The following is a 25,832-nucleotide window of genomic DNA, read 5'->3' as shown; positions in this document are numbered from 1 at the left end:
GTGCAGAAACAAGGAAAAAAAATCAATAAATCAAGGAGCAAAATATGAAGTTGTCCCCTGTCCACATTTGAAGGTTTTCGCAAATTCTTCACTCTTCCATACTTTCTTCTGTAAACACGTGTGACAAGATTTAAGAATTGGAGTGTGGGAATTTTTTAATTTAGTCACTGATTGATGAAGATTCTACCACCCAATCTCTCTTCTGGATTACTCCAAACCTGTTGGGTGCGTTTTAGCTAAAGACGCTCAGGTTCTTCCATCTCCAAGTCATCCAACCAAGTCTTTATGGATCTTGCTCTTGCTTTGTGCGCATACCTGAACAGAATTGTCTCCACAATAGTGGAAACGGAAAAAGCAGCGTGAAGAATTAAAAAGCGCTGACTCAAGTGGTCAATCCCCGATTGATGAACTGATCAATAGTTGTATGTATACAGTTTTCCAAAGGGCATATATGGATTAACTGCAGATACGGCGAATATGAATAGTTAGAGTATCGTTCTTAAATGGATAGATGGGCCCTTCGTGTGTTGGCAGTCAATACTAAACAAGTTTGTTAAAGTATTACTGCACAACCCTGACCCGCAGAGCAGGAGAAACCATTCATCAGTATCCCGCCAAAGATTTAAGTGCAGTCTCAGTCCACCCAGGTCTACATGTCCTCATCACTATGTCTCAGCTGATATTTCAGCATTTAAGTCGATGGTTTGGCAGCTCCCTTTCGGTGTTGCTCTCTTTGGAAATACTTCTGCATTTATTTAGGACTCGCCAGACGCAATGTTGTAAACAGGTACTATGCGAATGTGGCCCATCACAGTGAAAATGAGTGCATCTTCCACATGAAAGCATTCCTGGCTGGTCATTCACCGTTTTGTCTGCTGACTCACTGGCTCTGCTGTTGAGCTGCATCTACAGTACGCTTGGTGCTTCCTACATATTACTGTAGCCTGCTTCCGCAATGTCTCTGTACATACGTAACGAGCCAATGAGAAGAGAGGAAGTCTCAGCAAAGGTTCAGCAATCCGAATTTGGGTCAATAAAAATTGATGCACCTTCTCCAAACCCACCTCCCACATGTAGTCATACATTGCTTACTGGCTAATCAAAGAAATTGGAGAAAATGGTTTGCATGAAAGCAAAAGTAATGAGCCACTGGCACACTGTCGCCATTTAGCTGCAGATACAAATAAAAACACATAAAAAAACATGGAATCACGAAAAATACCAAGTGTTGACATACCCACTTCTTTGGACCGAGAGATAAAACGATGATAGTTTCCGATTTTCCTGTTTATCGCAATTAGATTGCTAAACTAAATCTAAACAAAGATAAACAGAACAAACCACAAATTGTATGGTCATACTGTATATACAGCAAGCAAAATGAATTTTAGCTTATACAAAACTTTACTTTGCTTGCTAATGCAGCACACACAGGATGACAGAAGCTAGTCGAAAAAAACAGCTATTACACTGTGTTTAAAAAAAAAAAAAAACGAAGGCTCAAGTTGATTTCAGTATTAGCCCTTTTAAAATTGGGAAAAATCAGCCAATTTTTGTCAGGTTGCGTCAGGAAGGGTATCCGGCGTAAAAACTGTGCCAAACACATATGAGCGTTCATCTGAGATGACACGCGTTGGCGACCACTAATGGGACAATACGCAGGAAAAAGATGAAGTTTTTACATCTTAATACATTACAATGTAAGAGAATGATAGTGACATCCAACAAAAAATTTTCAAAACAATTGGCTGAATTTAAAAAAATAGTCAAGCACAAAGTATGATAAAAGTCATGTCATGCTCTGCCTTTAATTCATATCTTTATCATTGTAGGCGTGAAATGACCACAAAAGAAGCTATTTAATAGATTACATATTTTCAAACAAATCAATAGACTCATTGGTTATTTAAATTACACTCTGCAAAATATCGGAATTGGCATTGGGCTAAAAAAAAAATGTTATTGGTGAGGCCCTAATAACCAAACAAAACAAAAAAAAAGAAAATTGTGATGATAACTGTATTACTATGTATTTTTTATACTTGTGTGGACTAGGGCCTGACTGATGTGAATTTTCTGAGGCCGATTCCAATATTTGGAAAAATAACATTTGCATTACCAATTAATTGGACAACATATTTATAAAATATATAAGAAGATTATTTTTTGTGTCCCTTAATGCTTAAAATACTGATAAAAAAAGGTAAAATAAAATAATAATAGTAATATATTACAGGTAGAACATTTGACTGTTTCACAATAGCTGGTGCTTTAGTATTAATTTCAATTTAGAACTAGGGAGAGAAATCTGAAAAAATAGGTTGTCTTTTCTTTCAATTTTTTTTTTTTTTGTATTTTGTGTGAATGTCATTATCTTTGTCTGATTTTAATAAACAAAATATTGGCCGGTATTACTTTTGTGCACCTAACACATGAGGCTGTAAGGACCTAAAAATGATGCCCTCCCAATATGTCCATATAAACATGAATATTCAGTGAACTAAAAAGTCTACAGGGTATTTTCAAGTGTGTGTGCGTGTCTGTGTGTGTGTGTTCCTTTCTGCAGCTGTGTTGGAGGGTGTTACTCACGAGGCATGATGCCTTGGTCTGCCAGCTGCTCTCGTTTCCTCCTCTGCTGAAGCCTTAACTGTAGCACTGGGTGGGTGGGGGGATGGGGGAAGGGGGGGAAGAGGATGGTGACAGAGTCAGGCAGACAGATAGCGAAGAGAAAAGAAGGCAAGAAATGACAAAGATGTAGAAAGAAAGGGACAGTTAAAAAAGCAGGAAAAATATAAAGCCAATCTACTTATCGCATAGATAATTCAAAGCATGAAGCATACTTTTATGACACCAACGGGTTGTTGATGAAATTAAAGAAAAATGTAAATTCCAAGCAATTTGTAATGTATACAAACGCACGTATTACTTTATATGCATGCATTTTCAAAACAGGGGGGAAAAACAAAGCAGCTCGCTCACAAATATTTCTGCGAGCAGGATGTCGGCAGTGATAAACACTGCTCCTGGCTTTAAACAGATCTGTCCAGCAGTGTGTGGTCCTGAGGGTGTGCACACACTCCTGCATGCTCAATGCGTGTATCGAGAATTGTACAGGGGTCTATGTGGGAGTGTGAGGTCATAAACATCAAGACTCCCCCGTGTCTGTTGGTTGGCTTTTGTCGGTGGCTACCCTGCTTTCGTTTTTTTTTTTTTTTTTTCACTGCGCTTTTCCCTTCCTGCTGCAATCTGAAAGTCTTCTTCTAAGATCTTGGATGTGACACACAAGTATGAAATGTTCCTCTTTTCTCTCCAGTCCAATCACTCTTTTCTCTGATTGTTCATTATCTACTGTTTCAGGTGGTTTACATTCATTCAGGTCTGGCCCCATTCAAACTTTATTTCAAGTCAGCGTTCGGGTAATTCGCTGCCGCACATGCGGCAAAGCACCTCTGTTATGTAACACACAAGGCGCTTCGCCTTCATCTGACATCTGCTTTGGTTTACAGTGACGGAGGTCATGACCTGTTTGTCGCATCATCACAGAGAGGATGTAGTCGTGGAATGTGCGATGACCAAAACATGTAAAGGAAACAACCCCCATTAGTTTTTTCCCGCATTCTCCAAACGCACCAAGTATTTCGTCAGGGAGAAGAAATGGGTGTTTTCTGTCTGAAAACCTTCCACGTTGTCTATGATTTTAACTCTTACTCTCAAAGTTAATCATTCTTTGTGAGACGCACACCAGCTGCCATGAAAACCTCATTGTTATTGAGAGCGGACTTTCAACTATTTGACCCCTTCTTCTCTTAAGGACGTTTGTTTGCCAGTGTGGGTGTTCGGGTACATAAAAGCAATACCGTATTTAGAACATTTCAGATTTATGTTGTAAATAAATTGTCACTAGGCCTAGTGGGATCTGGTAAAGTGGCGATAATTGCATCGCACTGTGGTGATGTGATTTACGAAAGGCAGCAGGCAAGAATGAAAGCGGCTAAGAAGGACGCCTCAGTTCCACACTTGAGCACAAGCCTGCTAATGAGACAGGCCACGTTTCTTCCATCAATTCCCAGAACTTCCCCTCAAGCACAGGGAAAAGCGCTCCGGAGAAATGTACGGTCACAACTGTATAACTTCTCATAAACAGGTATTCCTAAATAGAGTTTGACTGTTTATTTTAGACCAATACCTTGTGCATAAAGTGAAGTCCCATGAACACAAACTTGCCCGTCTTCCGTCAATGCTCACTGCACAATTTCTGGCAGATTTTTGAAAGCAAGCCTGAGGCAGCATGCAGAAGAATCAACGAGTCATTGTAAAAATACGAATTTTGGAATGGTTCCATCGACAGCAACTGAACATTAACAGCTGGATCTTGCAGTGATGTTCAGGTACTCATTGCAGGACCGGGATGATAAAAGAACACACAATTTAGAGGAATGTTTTTTTTTTTTTTTACATTCAGATGAGACTACTACAACTTGACTACCTCCCTTTTTTATTGCAATGATTTATCATTCTGCCCAACTTGTAGATTTTGATATGGGGATGCATACCGGTAAGTCAAACAAAACTATTTTGGCAGAGAATTGGGTTTAAAATATATATTTGTTTTATTTGCAGAGATCAGATCAGCTTTGTACTGTGATAAACACTATTTATAAATCTGAAGTTGGTCTGGCAAACCGTATAAACATTGGGGCACAACCTGGAACATCACTTTGATTTTTCCGTGACACCTTTATCTTAATGCGTTATGTAACATCAGTCAGCTCTTTGAGTTGCTAATCAACTCAACATGAGAAGCGGTCCTACGCGCGCCACGCCAAATGTTGGTCAGTCTGTGGGGAGCACTTAAGTACGATTGTAATCTTTTCTTTTAAATTCATTCATGCAGCAACAGTTCCCATGACTTTGATAATGTCGTTCAAGTGGGATGTAAAATTATCATCACATCGCTGGTCTTTACGGGTGGGTGAAATGGGAGTTTTTACAATTAAAAACAAAACAAAACTGTAAATCTAAACACCAGATAGTGTCTGACTGCAACCATCACGAGCACTTGAATTTACAAGAAGCTTGACTTCACTTACGCAGCTTTCAACTGGTGAATTCAGTCTTGCCAAGATTAATCCACTTTAACTGTATCATCAATCAGATCTGGAGTAAGATGACCTTTATGGGAATAAAGTCAATATCTCCACATCTGTGACAAATTAAAGCAGCTCCCGCATGTGCGTGTTTTTTTTTTTTTTTTTTTCAGCGCAACACACAACCTGAGCCGTCACGTTCCTCTTGAACCCTACCGTGTTCCCTTGAGCACCGTGGGCCATTTCCCACCCTGGCAATCTACTCTAAACAGCTCAAAAGGAAAAGCCCCATTTAGTCTGCCACTCCTGCAATGCAATTACATTTTTGAGACACTGAATAAGAACCAGTTGTTATCACCAGTTGTGAGTACTTGCAGCACTGCAATTTTCAACTTTGAAAAAGATGAGCTTGAGGAAATAGAAAGCTTTGAGCCTCTTATCTTCGCCACCATCAGTTGCATTTTCCTCAGCGAGGTGGCAGTGTTGCGCACACACGTACTGTATACAGTTGACTACACAAAACCAGATCACATCTTTGAAATTATCCATCCATCCATCCATCCATCCACCAATCAAAACTTTGATTTGCATGATTGAAAAAAATCTACAAGACGGTAGTGTGTCCATTGTTTTGTTTGCTTGCAGAATTTCACTAAACTACAACTCTGAGACCACAAATGAACATGTCACATTTTTGGCAGATCATGATGGATGGTACAAATCCAGGAATTGGTTTTTAAGACGGGGCATTTGGGCCACTTTTTTGAATGAATGAGGGTTGGATCGTTATGACAAAATTCATACATCTCCACCAGAAATGGATCTATAACAACATGAACAATTGGGTAGAATTCAAATGAAAAAATATTGATGATAGAAAAGCAGGAACTGCTGGAGCATATTACGCAGCTGTTTAAATCACTACTTCTACTCCTTTTGATCAGGTACACACACAAACACACACACACACAACACACACACACACACACACACACACACACACACACACATGCACCATTAGCTTCCAGTTCCCCCTGATGAAGATAACCTCCAACCTTGCTGCAGTGTCTAATCTCCCTTATCAGTGTACATCGAGCCAGGGTGTTAAAGTAACTGTGCAACAAGTGCACTAACGTGTCTGGAACTTCCCTCTTGAATGTTGTACATTTATCAAATCGATTAAAGAACAACATAAAATGGTTTTAAACCATTGACATTCAACTTGGTTTGTTACATGGCAGGACTTTTGACTTGGCTCCCTCTTGTATCCTTGCATGCTGCGGGTGTATTGGAAGCACCTGTCACTTGGTGCTAAGGAGCACGCTGTGACTGTCAGCACAACTCATTCTCAAAGTCAGGCAACGCGTATAATGAGTACAACTGCCAGTAAATGCCAAGTGTTGATTGGCAAACAGCTTCCAAAGGCACATGGGAATAGACACAAAAATTTCCCTGGAAATATGGTGGTGCATTGACAACATTATAAAAACCAGTGGTAGCGTAAAACCAAGTTCTTACCTGATCTAAACTTGCTTCGAATCAGTATGGAGTGTTCGGAGCCCAGAAGAGTCATAATGCTTTATAGTACAGTTCCAGGGTTCAAAAGTTGCAAGATACAGTTATGCAAACCTGGGCCCCTCTTGGCTGCTTCTGGACCCCAAGACTGAGATGTATTAGAGCAGATTCTGCCTACCTCATCTACAGCTCTTGCAGAGTTTTAAAGAACAAGACACATTAATAACAGAGCCTCTCTTGTTCTGTCAGCCTCAGTCGCCAGTGTTTACACTAGCCTGCAGATCTCCGAGTGCTCCCCTTCTCTCCCCTGGGGGGTTGATGTGGAAGTGTGTGAGTCTTGCTGAGGCTTTGGTCCCATCTAAGCTGAGAGCTCTGAGGTCTGAGTCAGGCAGAGCACACAGAGATATGCCCTGCATGGGGAGGGGCTAGGCGGCCTGAGGGTTGCGCTACAGTCCCGCCCGTAGGAGCCGGAGACTGGACGAGCTTTGGCTGATGATTTCTTCCTCCCATGATACCAGTGTAAATATATCTCCCTATCAGACCTGCTGTGTATTACTGGAAGGAAGACTAGAAAGAGAAAGCTAAAGATTTAGCTAATAGAAAAACTTTCCACACAGTTGAAAAATCAGACTTCCACATATACCAAAAAAAAAAACATGACCAAATAGATTGCTATATTTGATATTGTTTATTAGCATTGAGGATTTGCCACTGAGCGGTCGCATCAAGACAAAAATGTAACATGCAGTACTGAGAGATGTCAATGGATTTTTTCCCTCCCAGAGAACCCGTTTCCATAGCAGAATGTCCCATATGAAAGCCACCATTACTTTTTACAGAGAAGACAAGAAAGGTCAAATCTTGCCACATCTTTGTGTGATTGGATTGTACATCCTGGTCAATTCAAACAGATCACACGGGATGTTCTAGCATCTTGTGTGATGTGTGAAATACGTTGAGGGCAGAAACATATTTAAAACGATATTGATGGGAGAAGTAAGTCTTGGATGTGGAAGAGGACTCCCCTTAATCCATCTAAATCTTTACTAAGGCATGGAGAAGAACAGAGACGTAGAATAGAAGGTATGTCAAGAGGCCACTGATGTGAAAATTCAGACTTGTGAATTTTTTTCCTCAAGAGATACTAAAAAGTGCATTAATTTCAATTTGTCTGTGTAAATTCTGAGTCATCCAGGCCATGCTAGTATTGCATTAAGGCAACTGTTGTTCTTGTTTGTTGAAGACGTTTCACCTTTAATCCAAAAGGCTTTTTTTCTGGCCTATATATCCAGTGTAGGGTCCGTCTAGTTATGCTTTGATGGGTATGCTCTCTGGAGGTGGGAAGCAATAGGTATTTATTGTTGTTAGCCAGTGTGGTTCGTGAAACGGCCATCCTGCATACCAATCAGTTATTCTCTCGTGGCAAAACAGCTTGTTATGGCCACTTCCCGTTGAATGAGGGGATCAATGGGGGCGAGCAATATCAGGACATTGTTATAAGCTCTTCTGTTTTATAAATGACTTTTCTTGTATAACATAGATGGCTTCCTTCTGCACCTCCTCCAAACAACCGTTGCTCATCTAGAATTTGGACGATGTCATGCTCAAACATATGTCCATTCTGCTAGAGTTGCAAATGAGGCGCTCATTCTGGACCCAAAGAAGTCTCCTGTGGTTGATGCGACATGCGCTTGCTGCTTAGTTCCCCCAAGGCAGAAGTTATTGCTCTGTATTGCATAAACAGCATTGCTCAATTTGCTTCTAGGGATTTTATTTTTCTTGAGGTAAACCAGCTTTGGTCTGAAGGTGTTAGTAGGTTTAAAATGCACTGAATGCATGTTTGGAGAAAATTGTAGTGCTGGAAATATTAAATAATATGGAAACACCTTGGTCCAATTAGTCTTAAAATACAATAACAATGTATGATGTCAACCAAGTCGACAAGCTTGGTTTTGCTTAATGACATAAAATACCACTCGTTTTCTTTAAAAGCAAATTGTTTTTAGTTTCTTTTCAAAATGCACTGCTGGAAATGAGAAACTCCGATGTACATCTGTCATGTTGTGTAAAAAGCAAACAAGCGCTTTAAAAACCTCACTGTTACAGTATACTTTCAGTTATGACTGGTACTGTACAATATATGTGGCAGTTTAGCCATTCAGGCAGCAGCTGAGAAGCAGGATTATCTTATCAGCAGGTTGATGCAGATGCTCCACTCCGTATTTAACAAGTCACCGATTCCTCCGGCTCCTACATACCAGTCGGACATTTGTCAGAGCAGAACTAAGCTGCTTGCACGCTCTCCTCCAAACCATCTGTCAACAAGACAATGTCTGCTGGTCATGCCATGGCCTTCTCTGTGATTGTTTATCCCTTTTCTTCGTTTGAAGCTGGAATGCTATGTAATACATAAAACTGGTGGCACCAAAAATAATCCACCAAAATCATTTACAGTCAAGACTGACTGATTTTAAAAAGCTATCGTTCCAGGGGGCTACCATTTATATCATATATTTCATCTGAAACAACAATATGAAGTCTTTTCAACAAAGTCAAATAACAGATCACCACCACCACCTTAAGTGGCATACTGTATAATATCTGTGGACTGGCTTGTCATTCATCATATTTCAAAACTCACCACATTCTATAACTGGAGTTTCCATACATCGATTTTCAATCATGTTTATCTTAATTAGGATCACAGGTGAGCTCGAGTTTATCCCAACCAGCCACACTCAAATTCACACATGAGGACAAAATATTGTCTTCAATGTCCCAACACGTATGTTTTTGGAACGTGGTAGGAAGCCAAAGTATCCGTGGAAGATCCATTCAAGCATGGGTAGAACACGCAAAATCCACTATGGAAAGCCAGAGCTGAGATATGAAACCAGAAACTCAGGACCATAAAAAGTATGTGGTAACACCTATGCTGCCACAAATGGAACTTACAGAATTACTTTTGATATACAGTATGTCTAATAGGATGAAGAGACCAGGTCCAATTTTTTTCAAGGTGTTTCCAACCATGCACCTCCAATCCAGGTTTTTCATCATTGGTATAATTTCCTTAATAGATACTGCCAAAAAGAATTGGATTTTATGTTTTTGTTGGATGATGAATGTTGGAGGACAGGTATATTTAGGTCCCTCCAGTGATGCTCAGTTGTGTTTACATCAGGGTTCTGGCTGGGTTTATCAAGAAAAGACTCGGAGTTGCTCTGAAGCCACCCCGTCATTATTTTAGCTTTCTGTTTAGGGTCATTGTCTTATTGGAAGGTGAATGTCGGGCCCATTTTGAGGTCATGAGCACTTTGGATAAGGTTTCGTCCAAGATATCCCTGTACTTGCTCACATTCATCTTTGCATCCCTGATCGCAACCAGTCATCGTGTCCCTGCAGCTGACAAACACCCCCACAGCATGATGCTGCCACCACTATGCTTCACTGTCGGGACTGTATTCAACAGGTGATGAGCAGCACCTGGTTTTCTCCACACATCACTTAGAATTAAAGGCAAGAACTTCTATCTTGGTCTCATCTGACCAGAGAATCTCCATCCATCCATCCATCCATCCATCCATCCATCCATTTTCTTCACCGCTTATCCTCACAAGGGTCGTGGGGAGTGCTGTCAACGGGCAGGAGGCAGGTTACACCCTGAACTGGTTGCCAGCCAATCGCAGGGCACATCGAGACAAACAGCCGCACTCACAATCACACCTAGGGGGAATTTAGAGTGTCCAATTAATGTTGCATGTTTTTGGGATGTGGGAAGAAACCGGAGTGCCCGCAGGAAACCCGTGCAGGCACGGGGAGAACATGCAAACTCCACACAGGCGGGGCCGGGATTAAAACCAGGTCCTCAGAACTGTGAGGCCAACGCTTAACCAGCTTCTCCACCGTGGTGCCCCTGTATATTCATTTTTTCCTTATTAATGTACACATAGCACCCCATTTGGGAAAAAAAAGAAAAACAAATTTTTGCTGATTTAATAAAAAAGAAAAACAAATACCACACAACCATAATTATTCAAACCTTTGTTGCGACACTCGTATATAATTGGGTGCTATCTATTCTGACTTTTCTTGAGATAGCTGTACACCTTCTTTGGAGCCCAGGCGTGTTTGATTATACAGATTGGATTTGATAAGGAAAGTGGAACACCTGTCTATATAAGACCTGACAGCTCACAGTGCATGTCAGAGCGAATGAGAATCATTAGGTCTCAGAAACTGGCTGAAGAGCTCAGAGACAGAATTGTGACAAGGCACAGATCTGGCCAAGGTTACAAAAAAATCTGCTGTACTTAATGTTCCTAAAATGACAGTGGCCTCCATAATCCTTAAATTGAAGACATTTGGGACAACCAGAAAACTTCAGAGAGCTTGCCGTCTGGCCAAACTAAACTATCGAGGGAGAATACCCTCGATGGAAGAGGTAAAGAAAAACCCAAATATCATTACGGCTGAGCTTCAGTCGGGAGATGGGAGAAACTTCTAGAAAGACAACCATCACTGCAGCCTTTCAGCAGTTCGGGCTTTATGGTAAAAACAAAAAAAAAGTAAAAAAGTAGCTCGATAGAAGCCTCTCCTCAGTGCAAGACACATGAAAACCTCATGCAGTTTGTTAAAATAAAATAGATGAAAAATAACTGAAATGAGATTCTCTGGGGGCGGCACAGTGGAGCAGCTGTAAAGTGTTGGCCTCACAGTTCTGAGGTCCCGGATTCGATCCCGGCACTGCCTGTGTGGAGTTTGCATGTTCTTCCCATGCCTGCCTGGGTTTCCTGCGGGCACTCCGGTTTCCTCCCACAACCCAAAAACATGCAACGTTAATTGGACACTAAATTGCCCCTAGGTGTCATTGTGAGTGCGGCTGTTTGGACCCCTAAGCCACGTGTTAAGCTTCACTTCCTAGTGATCTTACTACAGACCTTTGTCCAAATACTGTAAAAGACCGCTGTGACACAGCACTAATAAGTAACAGAGCATTGGGAGCTTTGTCCAGCTCCAGCTCACTGCTCCTTGCTACCCATTTTAATCTCTTCCCAGCATAAACACTACTTGGCCTTTGTTGCAGAGGAGCCTCCACACTCACGCATGCATGCACACACACCCACACATCCACACATGCACACATGCACACAGATCACTCGCATGCCCCAAAACGTGTCATAATTTCATCGCATAAATAACACCCTGTTTGCTGTGAGCCTGCGTGCTGACGTGTGCCGGACTGTGCGCCACAGAGCCATACAATGCTGCACTTCAAATATTTACACAGATGCTACTCAGGCTGCAAATCTGTCACTTTACCAGGTGGGTACATTTATCTAGAATTTGCTGTAAAATAAACTACACACAAACACACACTTACACATGCACGACACATTTACACATGTAGTACACATGAAATAGATGCGCATAGGCATCTTAATTAGCAGGTGAAAGTGCTTTATGGAAAAGTCTGTCAGAGGGTTTGACAGTGTACACACAGTGTTTTGGAGAGATTCCTTAAGAGGTCACCCAGCCCTGGCTTAATCCTCCCCTTTAATTGGGCCCTATGTCAACAGACGTGACAAATCTCATCTGAACTGTCTGGACCACTACATGTGTACTTGCAACACAAAAGAAGAGCCCATAATCCTCGTATATCAAATAAATTGATTTGAGAGCACATTTTGTATATCATAAAGTGAGTGTGGAGCTGAGTGTCATGGCGCTGCTACTGGTTTGACGCGGATCACATGACGCATGCCTTTGCATTGGCCATGGGAATAACACACTCCATGTTTATTGGCCATGTGCACAGACATCTAGATCAACTAATGACATATTGTGTTTTCTGTGATTTCTTGTGTTTTAGATATCGCAGACACGACACGCTAAACTATCCAAACTGCACAAAATATCATTTCAATGACATCCAGATTCAACAGAAGAATTACAAACACTTAATAAAATTACTTTGGAATGTTGATGTTCAGATTGTTCCAATCCGTACTAATAAATCGTGAAATAGTGGCATGTTTTTCTTTGCTGATAGGGACGACCATTTACATGTAAGTGATTACCGGCCAGCATTGGCATCTAAATGTCTCGCTGCCAACAATATCTCAGGAGGAACTCCACTTTCTAACTTTGAATGGAGCCAGTTTGGGATACCACGACAGTTGGCTGGAAGTGTAATGTGGTAGGCTTAAAACTTCTTTATCCGTTTATCTTCTTCCTGCCTGTCTGCTTCCACTTCACACCTTTCACCAGGGACTTCTAAGTGGATTATTACAGGATTGAGCTCTCAAATGGAACATAAAAAGAAAAAAAAAAAACATGTACTATTATAAAAGACAAACCATTATTAACTGGTAAAGCCTGACTTGGCTCATTGTCTTGCTTCTCAATAAAGGGAAGTCAGTATGAGCTTTCCTAAAAGTTGCTAGAAGTTGTCACATGGCATTTTCATGTAAATATAGGCAACTGTACATACATTCCTCCTTTGGTTTTGTTGATTTGAGCAGTGGGAGGAGTAAGGACGGGGCCAAGCCGTGTTACATTTGTAGTCTGTACACAGAGGGGTGAATGCCCCCTTCTCTGACGGCAGTCTCAGAATATGAAAAAGTCTCCTAAAACAATAAAAGTTGACTACTCTCCTTTTTCAAAAGTTTTGCAAAGTTAAAAATGTCCTTTCACCATTGTTCCTGTCATACTGCGTTGTGTGTTTTTGTTTTCACATTAAGGACAAAAGTCCCATTTTTGTTTAAATTCCTCATTTAAAAAAAATAACACCATTCAAGTTCTTTCTCATGTTTTTGAGATTGTAGGGGAAAAGCTGGAGCTGGCAACTAGTGTAGTCTGAATGGGTGACAACAATAAGGAAAGAAAATGCCAGAATTTTGAAGGTACTAGACTAGCTTGTGAGCAACATAAAAAAAAGAAGAAAAAAGAATCTACTTCATTTTTGGATCAGTGATCGCAGTTAAAAATCTTGAATTATGAACTATGAACTGAACTGGTTCATTTTTGGAATGGTGACCCGAACTTGGAACTAGAAAATGAACTTTCACAACGCTGGCTTTTGACAGCAGTCTACTGCATATGATTCATGTGACTCTTGTGCTTTCTGTATGCTTTGACATGGCAGTAATATTGCCCCAGCATGACAAAAACCCCAGAAGACCAGTTCCTCATCCTTGGTCCACTGAGGAACCATAAAGATATTTCAGTTAAAATTTGGACAAATGGTACCAGACTGATTTGTTGCAGAGGAAGGAATGCATCACCACGCTTTTCCGGCCATTGGGAAGCCTGAATTGACAACCAGTTTATGCTGGTTCCGGGATAAATCAAGGTTCTGTTTGCAGATGCTGGATGACAAGCGCAAAGTATAGAGAGACAGTGGAGAATGCTATATATGCAGCCTCCTCCACAGATCTAGTGGCATCTTTCAAAATAGGGGTGGGAGGTGAAATACCTCAAACCAGCAAAACAGAACTTGTTACTGAAGGCAATCTAAATGTAGCTTGATCTTGGAATGGGAGTATTGTCTTGAGTCTAGAACCTGGGATTGCCGTATATGCTAGAGTGACCAACACAACCATGGTAGTTGATGCTCAGTAACTAATTGAGGAATGAGATGCCATTATCATCATCAACAATCCAGAGCAATGGTGAGTGTGGTAAGGAAGGGAAGAAACAGGTCCAAGCATGTTGGAACAGCTGGCGGAAGGTGTCTGGTGTGTTATGTGAAAGAAAAGTCTAGGATCAAGGACAAAGTTTATAATACAGTGGTGAGGCCAGCCATGATGTACAGATAAGAGACAGTGGCACTGAAAAGACAACAGGAAGCAGAACTGGAGGTGGCAGAAATGAAGATGTTGAAGTTCTCCCGAGGAGTGAGCGGGTTAGATAGGATTAAAAATGAGCTCATTAGAGGGACAGCCAAAGTCGGATGTTTTGGAGATATGTTCGAGAGAGCAGACTTCGATGGTTTGGACATGTTCAGAGACGGGAGAGTGCGTATATTGGTAGTACAGTGCTGAGGATGGAGCTGCCAGGCAAAAGAATGAGGAAGACCAAAGAAAAGGTTGATGGATGTTGTGAGGGAGGCCATGAGGACAGTGGGTGTTAGAGAAGAAGATGCATGAGATAGGTTCAGATGAAAAAAGATGACACGCTGTGGTGACCCCTAACGGGCCAAGCTGAAAGGGAAAAGAAGAAGAAATAGAAGAAGAAGGTGACCTCATCTATCCATGCAGGATCCAAGTTGCTTTTCCACACAAGGGAAATGGGAGAGCTGGAGTCTATCCCAGGTAGCTTTGGGCTGACTACAGCCGGAACTGGTCGGCAGTCAGTCACAGGGCAGATATCAACACCATCACTGAGCAGGAATAGATCCCATGGTCCTGCGCCAAAGTTAGATGTGTGCACCACTACACCATCAGTGACTCTGCTATCATCTCAATGAAAACAAATTGAAGTGAAAATGCAAATGGAAGGATGAACAGCCTGCTAAGCTTTTAAGGTCATACAACCTACTAACATTAGGAATTTTTATCCAGCAAACACCATACTGTACAGAAAACAGTATGTTTTTTAATCGAACATTGAAGTAAAGTTAAGAGGAGCGTGGGAATTGAAAAAAAAAGTTTCATCAAACTGGCAGTTTTCCCCCAAATTAAAAAGGTCCCGCCTTTTATTTCTTGATGTATTTTTCATCATTAGTTATTTTGTTAATTTTTTTTACATTTGAAAAGTCCTGTGACATTGAGTGATGAAAGTTGCATTTGTCAGCTCCGATGGTGAGCATTATTCAATCATTTCTCAGCACTCAATCAGTCTTATCAGGAAAAACGGAGTACATTTCCCACGATACGAGTTGGCAGTTCCAAAAGAAAAAGATGGGAAGAGGGGGAATTATGAAGGCAAACAAATTAAGTATTATAAAAAGAGAAAACAGGGGCCAAAGCCATGGCATTCAAAATAAATCAGCAATATTTCTCTCGGCGACGAGGCGAAGAGTTGGGAAAGCAAGGATAGGGTGGATTTCAGCATCAGGTTCTCCTCTGCCTTTAAACTGGGCTTCAGAAGAAAGACATTTCACGAAAAGTCAAACCAAAAGTGATAGAAAACCAACCGCGACTTTGCCAGGACTCTCCCCTCCTGTCCCCCTTCTTAAATCTTTCTGCTTTCTTTATCTCCGCTGTGGCTCGGTCACCTTCACTCGAATGGAGCCATGGGCAAAAGCGGTGTATGTCTGCCGCCAATTCCAAATGGAATCCCCAAACACCGCAAGAGCTCTGTGAGGGGAGATAGGTTGTCTCCCATCATGTACATAAACACAGAGCTGGGAGATACTGTTTTATGTTTTTGGGTTGTTTAGGTTTTTGCAATTGACTCAGATGGAGTCTGCAGGGGCTGGCTAGGGGCCATAGCAGTGTGGGTTGAAGGAGCAGCGGCGGTCCACGTCTGTGAGGCTTCAAGCTCAGAGACGAGCCTGCATCACCACAGCTTAACTCCTAACACCTGCCTATTACCGAGGGGCTATGTGTCGGCTTTGCACGGCATTCCTGAATTTTGCCGATCAAAAATTTAATAACCTAAAAGTCTTCTTCGTTGTTGGTAATGTGGCTACCCGTGACGAACTGGACCAGATGAAAGGCACATTTGGTCGAGCAATCATCCCTCATCTGAGTTCTATTATCACGCTTGATGAATTATGAAGAGAAACTAATTAAGTATAAATTGATGAAATTGAAAAAGAGCACATCAGTATTAGTTGAAATAATACTGGGGAATCCTATTGCTAAAACAAGGCATGCCCTGTGTACTGTATTGGCTACAATGCTGTATGATATATATATATATATATGAGGAGTATTCACCAAATATAATTTCCTTGAATTATTTTTTTTTTCCACAATCCCAAAAAAGTTCTAGGTATTTAAATATCTGTGAGATGCTTTCAAAATAACCCAAAGCATCAAGCATGATACTATGCTTTTTACAGGTCCTCTGGTGTCATGCTGAAATTAGTCTGTTTTGAGATTTTCAACCCTCATCCACAAAATAATGTTATGACAAAGTCATGCAAAAAATAATAATAGCGTTGACTTTAGTTGATGGTTTATCCATCACGATCTGACATGACAAACACCCAGTTTTCATCCAATCATGGTCTCCCTTGGTCCGCCTTGACTACCACCCATGCAAGACCGCTACCTTGTGAATATTTTCCATTTTCCACTCAAGACCACGAGTTCTGCCAGCTCAAGTTGCCTGTTTCTGTGGCTTGATCAGCCTTCTCCGTCCAACCTCAGGTTCTGCAAGTTTGTTTCCCGGTCCCCGTGATTGTTGAAGACTCAGCTACAAAGACAACAAAGTGTGAGTTTCCCTGCTGTGTTCTCTTTGAATTCTGCCTTAAAGTGTCAATCAGGTGTGAACGTTCCTGGCACGCTATCTGTGGATTACGAAGCTCTATATGACTGACCTAAGACTTGTTTCCAATTTTCAAGGCTGTGTAGTGACCTGTCACATTTGCTCTTTAAGGCATCGGTCTTTTCAAATTATTGCCGTGGGTCAGTGTGCTGTATTTGGGCCACAATCATCTTGTCTCATTACCATTATATTAATAACAAATAAATGGTTGAAGAAATGGCAAAATGTGTTTTAACAGAGTGAACAAACCATTTAAATAAAAAATGGTCACACTGGGTTTAGATTCTTTCTTTTCTTTCACTTCTATTTTTTTTTTTGCTTAACCAATTCTGAAAGACTTTGGCCTTGTTTTCTCTTTTGTCTTATTATTAGTTTAACCGGCCCTATATATCTCCTCATCTGGCAAATTCAATTTCTAAAATGTATGCAGTGTTCAATTTTTAGAAGTCCATATGTAGGCCTATGAGGTTTTGAACTGTGGAAGGAAGCCAGAATGCTCATTGAGAACTTTCAAACCCCAAGCGAAAATCTCCAAAACCAGAAATGTCTTTGGAGTTGACAGTGCTAACCGCTGGTTCACACTGCTCCCACTACAAAGACCCAACAGTGCAAACATCTAACCAAGTTGTATCGCTGACATGGAGTGTCAGCCAAGACAGTTTCTCTCAATGAGGTTCAAACAGAACCATGTTGTTGTTGGTATGCCCCTACTATGTCCTCCCCATAAGCCAATAAAATCCTCCTTCCATTAGAGAACACATACACAGTGGTATAAAAACACTCGAGTTTCTCCAGACGCTGATACCTGAGCAGTTATTAGATTTTACATGTAAATTCTCACAGAGATTGCAGTGCTACGTAATCTGATCTGGGTACAGTGTTGGAGGTGGTTGACAGATCAAGAACAGACCCAGTGGTTGCCAATGAGTACAGACTGATTCCTGAGTAAAGGGCTGCTATCTACGGGGCTGGACTCCACTTGACCCTTTAATATGAAAGACTTATTTATAGGACTAAGTCTGTGAGTGTTTGTACGTGTATGTGTTTTTCACCGCATATGCGTGCACGTGTGTCGCATGAGTTTGCACGGGAACCCTGAGGGGAGGACGTCTTATCAGCACCGGCTCACATTCATCACAAGTGACATTTTTGACCATTACACATTCAAAACAAACAAATGGCTTCATGTGCTATCGCCGTTCAGTGCAACATCGAGAGGCCTGATTTATGCAACTTCTCAGTCAGAAATCACACAATGGTCATGCTAAAATCAATTCAGTCATGTGGGGTTTTCATTATTTTTGTCCGATAGGTAATTTGGTCATACAAACCTCTCTTACTTCCTTGCCCGATTCAAAAAAGCTGCAACAACAAAGGTGCACTGACAATCACACAGTCGTGGCAGCGTTCGACATGTTGAGTGTGCCTCAGTGGTTGTGCTCATATGTTGTTCTAAGGTTTTTTTTTTCCATTTAATACAGTGTGCAAATGTGTTAACCTCAGTAAATATTTCCAGCCATGCATACAGCTTAAGTCATTAGTTTATATCAGTCATGAATGAGAGTGATAGGATAAATGCCCGCAAATTCTGTTGACTCAGCTAACAGACTTGGTGGAAAACAATTGCTTTTACCTCATTAGTAATGGCAATTTTCATAGCTTGGAGGGAGACTGGTTGAGAAAAGCACCGGAAAGAAAATGTTCCCTCTATTAAACTGTTAAAATTGCATATGCACGTGAAACACCATTATGAAACAGTCGTTAAGATTTGTAAGGGTAAAATATGTAAAAATGTTCGAGACTTCCCTGTTGTGTCATGATGCCCAACAGAAGAGGGGAAATTCTTTTTCATTCTTCCTGAAGTGCTTTATTTGAACAAGTTTTTATTTATTGTAAAATGCAGCCCAACTTTTATTGAATAAATGAGAGAACATTATACATTTGCGCTCATTTGTCTGTTTGTCAGGGCAAAATTTGTAAGATCTAAAATTCTTAATTATGCTCTACCATCTTTATCGTTCTAAAAAAATTTGCTCACATGACAGGCCTAAACACTTACTGTAATTTATGGGCTGCCACGTCAAAATATTCTACAAACAGTACAAAAATTCATGTGAGAACCGCAATTAAAAAAATGTAATATAGTTGAACTGCAAAGCAAGAACTGTGTTTTTCTGGATCTTTTTTTTTGTGATGATACTTAGCAGGGACTCATTGTTCCAGGGTTGGGACTTATTGTTTCCAGATATGTGCATCGTAGGACTCATAGTCAGAAGTGGAAATGTATTTTTAAATTTACACCTTATCACCGAAACTCTAAATTTGGTTTCCTTTAACTGCAACACAAAATTACACACTGAGCTTCCTTGCTCTGTCTTACAACCTTTTCAGGATCCAGAAACAGTTACGTCTGACCTTTCTTTCTTTGCTGAGCAGACGGCTTTGCAACACATATTGCTCTCATACTCCCTGAATATTACCCTGTGTACGGTCACAGTGTCCACAATGTTTGGAACACTGTCTAAGGATTTGCTCCACTGAAATGACAGCGGTGCCATCACAAATTATTTTAAATGTCATGCAGAACAAAACACACAATGTTTTCTCATTTGTTATTATCTTAGCATTCAGAATAGACATGTTCTATTAAGGAATCAAGAGCTCTAAGTGGTGTCAATCTAGAAAAAAATGATCAGTTGATCATAGCACTTGTAATGAATACATTTTCATTGCTGCAGTCAGTACCATTACAATGTATTTGCTGCTGTTCAGATAATATAATACATTATTTTAGAGGCTCCGATTCTTACTGACAGTGTGAACAAGGAAAGAGTGTGTCACAGTGACCAGAGGTGTCAATTTCCACACAGACGCAAATGATGTAAGATGATGTCACTGGCTGCGAAAGTCGTGAAATAGCTCCACGATAACAGGCCGAACAACACTTAAGACTCCACATGAGCTAGGAGGACCGTGGGGGCGAAGAGCATAAACGTCATAGAAGGAGGGCTTGTGACGCCCCCAAAATAAATATAACAATAAATGCTGTTTCAAACATGAAACTTTAATATTGTATGATGGTTTAGTTTAAGCAGAAATGTACATTTCTCTACACAAACATGTCTGACCAGGTCTGAATGAATCAATCGATACTCAAATGTTTGTGATTATCTTTTAAAATGACCAATAAAAACCATTATATTAGAGATAGAAAAGCATGGCGTGAAACTAATCAGTGGAGGGTTTATGGCTACATCATATTTCTTTATGTTTGAAACTGTTCATTTTTCTGTTTTTTATTTTCTCGCCAATACATCATCTTGGGTTTTTTTGGGGGGGTGAGGGGGAATCTGTCTTGAAGACTCTCTGTTAACAATGGTCCGGACCTGCGATATTTGAAGGGTAATATTGCACATTAACTTGGTTCTCAGACTCTTCGGTGCACATGCCCAATGCCGGAACAGAAGGACATTAGTTCCCTTGATTACCTTTTAATTATTTTTCTATTTATAACTTAGAAGTCCTTCCATCCATTTACGGAGCTGCTTATCCTCACAAGGGTCACGGGAGTGCTGGAGCCTATCCCAACTGTCATCGGGCAGGAGGCGGCATACACCCTGAACCGATAGCCAGCCAATAGCAATAGCTCAGAAGTGTACCATATATATATATATATATATATATATATATATATATATATATATATATATATTATATATATATATATATATATATATATATATATATATTTAAATACTTACTTTAATTCGGACTGGAATTACTGATAGAGACTGACCTGCCTTTGTTCCAACTGTGGCTACGGTATTTCATAAATTATTACTTGCATCTGGTATAAAATAAAATTATTTGGGGATATAGCGTCCCCTGTATATTTGGCATGCACATGATAGCTTGCATCTGTTCCCCAATTCTGGTTGGAGTCTTTATTTATGTTGGACTGGAGTTTGGATTGTTTTTTTAAAATATACGTTTTTACAGTCAAACTGTCTTCGAAGCATAATAATGTTTACAAGTACTGTATATAATGGTAATGAGCTCACGCTCAGTGATTGCCACCATTTCAATTAGAAAACATTTTTTTCAAGCAGTGCTACAAAATATCAACTTTGTAAAATATTTACAATGTACACGTGTAGGAATTTAGGTGTTTTTGAAGCCAAATACATTTGTAGCACCTACCCAATAGTTTGTTCTGAGTGTACTTTTCACAATCAAAATAGAGTCAGTGTTATGTAAAGTAACAGAACATACATGTATTTCTAAATTGGATAATATGGCATAATATACTCTACATAAGACTTAAATAATGTTAAAATTATTGTCTTGTTAATTCCTTGTTAATACTGTGAATCATTGGCTCTGACATTTACATTTACTCATTTGTTCTCCTATAAGAGTCACTGGGGTGACGTGTGTAGGGAGATACTTCACATGCTGCACTGGTGAGAAATGCACACTTTACATACTTGACACAAGCCTGCAATCTCTCCTCAGCCGTTGTCCCTCGGCATGACGGACAGCTTCGGAAATGTTTGGGCTTCTCGACATGGCTGAGGCCAGAATTTGTCAGATAAACAAGCCTCTCAAGTCAGACGTCTGGTGGCTTGTCAGAACGAGAGGGACGAATAGAAACACTCATTTGTACATTTTTCTATTTTGTCATACACTGTGTTTCCATATATTTCTCCAACACGAGTGTGTTGAGTGCAAAACGAAAGATGATCTTTTTATATGGAAATTAGACAATTGGGCATTTTTGGAGTTTACAAGTAGCTCACTTTTTACAACAGTTTGATCTTGGAGGTGTGTACACCACCGAATGCTCATCTCCGGATCAGTTTGAGTCTGCTGCATGACCTTGTGTTTAATGGCTGGATTTGACTGCTTCAATGATTGGGAACGTGCTGCACGGCCACCCTTATCATTCCAGGCTGTCAGACGCAGGAACACTTATGGGCTGCGGGGCCGGCTGCATGAAGTTCTCTAAAGGTCTGCCGTTGGCTCAGAATCCACAAGTCAGAGATCACCCTGGCCACTAGTTCTCATACCAGGAGGACGGGAAGGTAGGGGTTGTGAAATTAAAATCTGGTCACTGCTGGTATTTACTGAGGAAAAATGATATTAAAACATATTGAAATTCCTTCCTTCACAGAATAAAATGGATAGGTTGATGTCTCGAAAGTGTGATTTACTTCACCGCTTAATTTCCCGACATCATCCACATTAGATACTAGTTCATTCATTCACATTTACATCCTTTAACATTTGAGAAGAGACAAGAAGTGTTTATTTTGCACTAATTTTCTCTCTACTTGCTCATTTTTCAGCTCAACCAAAGCTAATTCCTTTCAGATCCAACTCATCATTAGGTTTTGCATTAACTTTACATATAAAACAAACTAATATCAACAGACTTCTATTTTTATGATGCAAAATATCCCTTCAACAGGACTTTGCAGTTTATAATTTCATAGCAAAGCCAAGTCGCGCACGTCTTAGAATCTTCGGACAGCCGTCTGTCAAACCAAAGCAAACAGTGGATCAAAAGGCAGATACCTGTTTGAGCGCGTCTTCATTTTAATTAAATTTCCAAGGTCTTCTGAAAATGAAGGGCAACATATATAAACAGAAAATGAACAGACTAGATTGCTGTCCTGAGCTTTAATTGAAGAACATCTACATTTATCCCTGATAGCATCGACATACAATTGGCCCAAGTGCGACGGCAATATAAAAGTTGATATTGTGTTATTTTTGCTGAAGCTGATTCCCATAGCTTCTGGTATTTGGGCGAAAACTCTAAAAATATGACCCTGCCATGTTATACTTGGCATATGGGATGGACAGCATTTAGGAGATATTTGGAGGCAACATTTTATGGATTCTCTGTTCCACACTTTAATGAAGAACATGTCTAAAAGAATCCAAACCAGACCAAAGGGTATTTACACATGGTGGGCACAAGTTATCCTTATTGTGCTTCTGTTTGATGTTCGGTGTGTCACGTGGTCAGACTAAAAACATCAGTACCACACGCAAAAAGACCAATAAAATACAGTACATAACCATTGAGCAAATATCAGTATCCGGTGTTTTAATGTTTTGCTGGTCACAAGTGACATAATTGGAGCTGTAATGTCGGGTGTCTGCCAAAAGTCTAAAAGGGCTGGTCTGGCATTACATTCTATTTTCACCTAGAGAGATTCAAATACTGTCACATTCTTCAGTTTCAAACACAGACTCGACCCCCCACGCCATTTTCAAAAAGCAGCTGATGTACAGTATGAGCAAAGTCTACATTAAAGATGAAAACAGTACTTCAGTACACACCTTATTTCCTCATCTCCACAACTTCATTAACAACAGATTTGGGTTGACAATTCAGCATGAGTCGTGGTAGAAAAAAATGGAAATATACACCTAAAATCAGATGTCTTCAGATCGGACTCCCACCTCTTCCAAATGTGGACATTTTTACAAATACAATTAGAAAAGCTATTCCTAGAACGTCTGAACTTAATTTGGGGTTAATTTGAAGCACTAAAAATGGTGTTTGGTTTATGTACTGACTCCATTTAGCATGAGTTTGAATGTAAGTGGCTTATTCTGAATACACCCACATCTTCGGTTCCAAGTGGTTGTGCACACTATACATGTGTACGTGTGTGTGTGTGTGTGTGTGTGTGAATGTATGTATTTATTTTTAATTTGAGTTAAACATGGCATTTGAACAGGAGTATGTAGACGCTATAAATGCTGGTTCAAACATATAACTCAGTTCGGTGTAGTTGGGTCAGAGGTTCAGTCGTTTTGAACCCACATTGGATTAAAATTCAAGAAATGTATTTACCCATCTGTCAGGTAGAACATTCCCTGCCCACAACACAGCTATTGGAATAACTGATGGTTCTCAGATGGATCAACTACATTGGATTATGGTTCACAGGCAGTTGCCACCTTCTTGAACTCACCATTTCTGTTTGATAGCACGGATTTCATTCAGCTGCAAGTTGGAGCCCCCTGCTGACTGCTTCATATATGGTGAAGTAGAACAATAAGTACAAGAGACTAGACTTTACTCCTTCCTTTACATTAAGATGTCAAAGTACTTATTATTGTGGAAAAGTTAAATGCAAGTGGCTGGCAAACAATGCAGCGTGTACCCTGCTTCTTGCCCAAAATCAACTGGGGTATGCTCCAACACCCCTGCAGCTCCAGTGAGGCTCAATGGCTCAGAAGATTGATGGATGAATGGTTGGATGTTAGTCATCCTAACTAGAAGAAACAGTTTGCGTTGCCTTTGTATGATGCAACAACATCATCGTGGGGCCAAAAAACATGGGATTACCGTAATATGTTTTAGGCCACTTTTTTCACATTTGTCTAACCCCACGTTAGGGACACAGATGATCCAGTGGTAGGGTCACGATTGACCCAACGCCTAGGTTGCATAAGACCCAACGGCTGAGTTGCATTCAACTCATTCTAGGTTGGATGTCCTTACCATCACCACCCAGACCTGCTAGTCTACAGTAACCACACGTGTTAGTCCAACATTAGCAATGCATTGGGTTACCAAAATAGTACATTTTGGGTTTTTTCTGATGCAAAGTAGAAGAGAGATTTCTTACCTGATCTACATTAAGCAATATTCCACAGAAATAAAATTGCAGTTTGAGCTTTTACAGCAAGATTAATCTGCAATGTACTATTATTATTCTTTTGGTCAATGTAAATCTAGAATAACGTATTAAATGATCCAAAATCAGATTCTGCTACAGTTTTGCAGGAAATTGGTTTCACATAAAACATTCACAAGTACATTCTTGCCAGGAAAGGCCAACACTAATAAATAGTAAAATATTAAAATTGCAATAACTGACAGGAGTGTTCGTGGTTTGGCCTCTACCCAGTTTCTTTGGACAGTTGCTGTTGTAATGACCTGAGAAATAGAAACATCGACTCTTGTCCTCTGAGATCGATCGTGAAGCACCCTCAGCAGGTGTTTCCGCAACCGCAATCTCAGACTAAGATAGTAAACTAAGAATAGTGTGATGGTCTGGGGCAGCTTTGCTACCTTAGGACAAGGACAACAACAAATTCCATAACCATGAGAAATTTGGTGGATAAACCATGCTATCAGCACACTGCACATTTACATGCTATGTGGTTTTTGTTGTACTTTGCTCATTGTGTACCAGCTAAATGTGTCTATGCATGTGTAATATTTGCTCCGTAACGCTAATCACAACCAGGTCTCTCCTATTCAAATCAGCGTATGGGGCTAAATTTTTCCTACCTCGCATGCAAGCTTACTTGCTGCATTGTGTACTTTAGTGCATGGCTCATGGTTATTAGTAGGAGGACGTATTGTACTTGGCTGATCTACATATTTCTTTCAAATGTCTACATTTTTGGGGTTAAACGCAAAAAGAGTGCAATAAAACCTGAGCAGAAAGGCTTTAATATGATATTTTTATGATCTGTGATTGCAGTTAAACAAGACTGTTGCAGTTGGCATTTTGGGATTTCAGCTGCCATAACTGATGAGGGAAAGGTCAATGGTTAAATTTCAATACAGTCATGTGATGATAGAAAGTGGACTGTCTCGTGGATGTGCTACAAAGACATGATATAACTGTACTGGAAATACTGGAAGTAGCTTATGTTCACTCGCTTAAAGTATAACACCAAATAATGTTTGTGAAAAACCGAGAGATGCTGTCGTATTGCTAAAACATAAAGAACTGGAGAGACTCAGGATTATGA

At 40.3% G+C, this 25,832-nt stretch overlaps 1 protein-coding gene across 21 annotated transcripts in view; it reads right to left on the bottom strand.

Moving 5' to 3' along the window:
* Nucleotides 1–25,832, bottom strand: part of myocd (myocardin) — a 140,699-nt gene that overhangs the window by 24,465 nt on the left and 90,402 nt on the right. For 10 of the 21 annotated variants that reach the window (XM_061810338.1, XM_061810336.1, XM_061810343.1 and 7 more), the window contains one exon: nucleotides 2,590–2,655. The exons of 2 other annotated variants lie outside the window; for them this stretch is intronic. In XM_061810338.1, coding sequence (XP_061666322.1) covers nucleotides 2,590–2,596 — 7 coding nt within the window. In that variant the 5' untranslated portion in view covers nucleotides 2,597–2,655. Of the gene's footprint in view, nucleotides 1–2,589; nucleotides 2,656–6,605; nucleotides 6,981–25,832 lie in introns of those variants that run through there. 9 more of the 21 variants (XM_061810325.1, XM_061810329.1, XM_061810347.1 and 6 more) reach the window with 2 other exon arrangements.

The sequence above is a fragment of the Syngnathoides biaculeatus genome, chromosome 22, assembly GCF_019802595.1.
Source record: "Syngnathoides biaculeatus isolate LvHL_M chromosome 22, ASM1980259v1, whole genome shotgun sequence".
Classification (NCBI taxonomy): Eukaryota; Metazoa; Chordata; class Actinopteri; order Syngnathiformes; family Syngnathidae; genus Syngnathoides; species Syngnathoides biaculeatus.
Note: the sequence above shows the minus strand (reverse complement) of the source record. Positions and strands in the feature narration are given on the sequence as shown.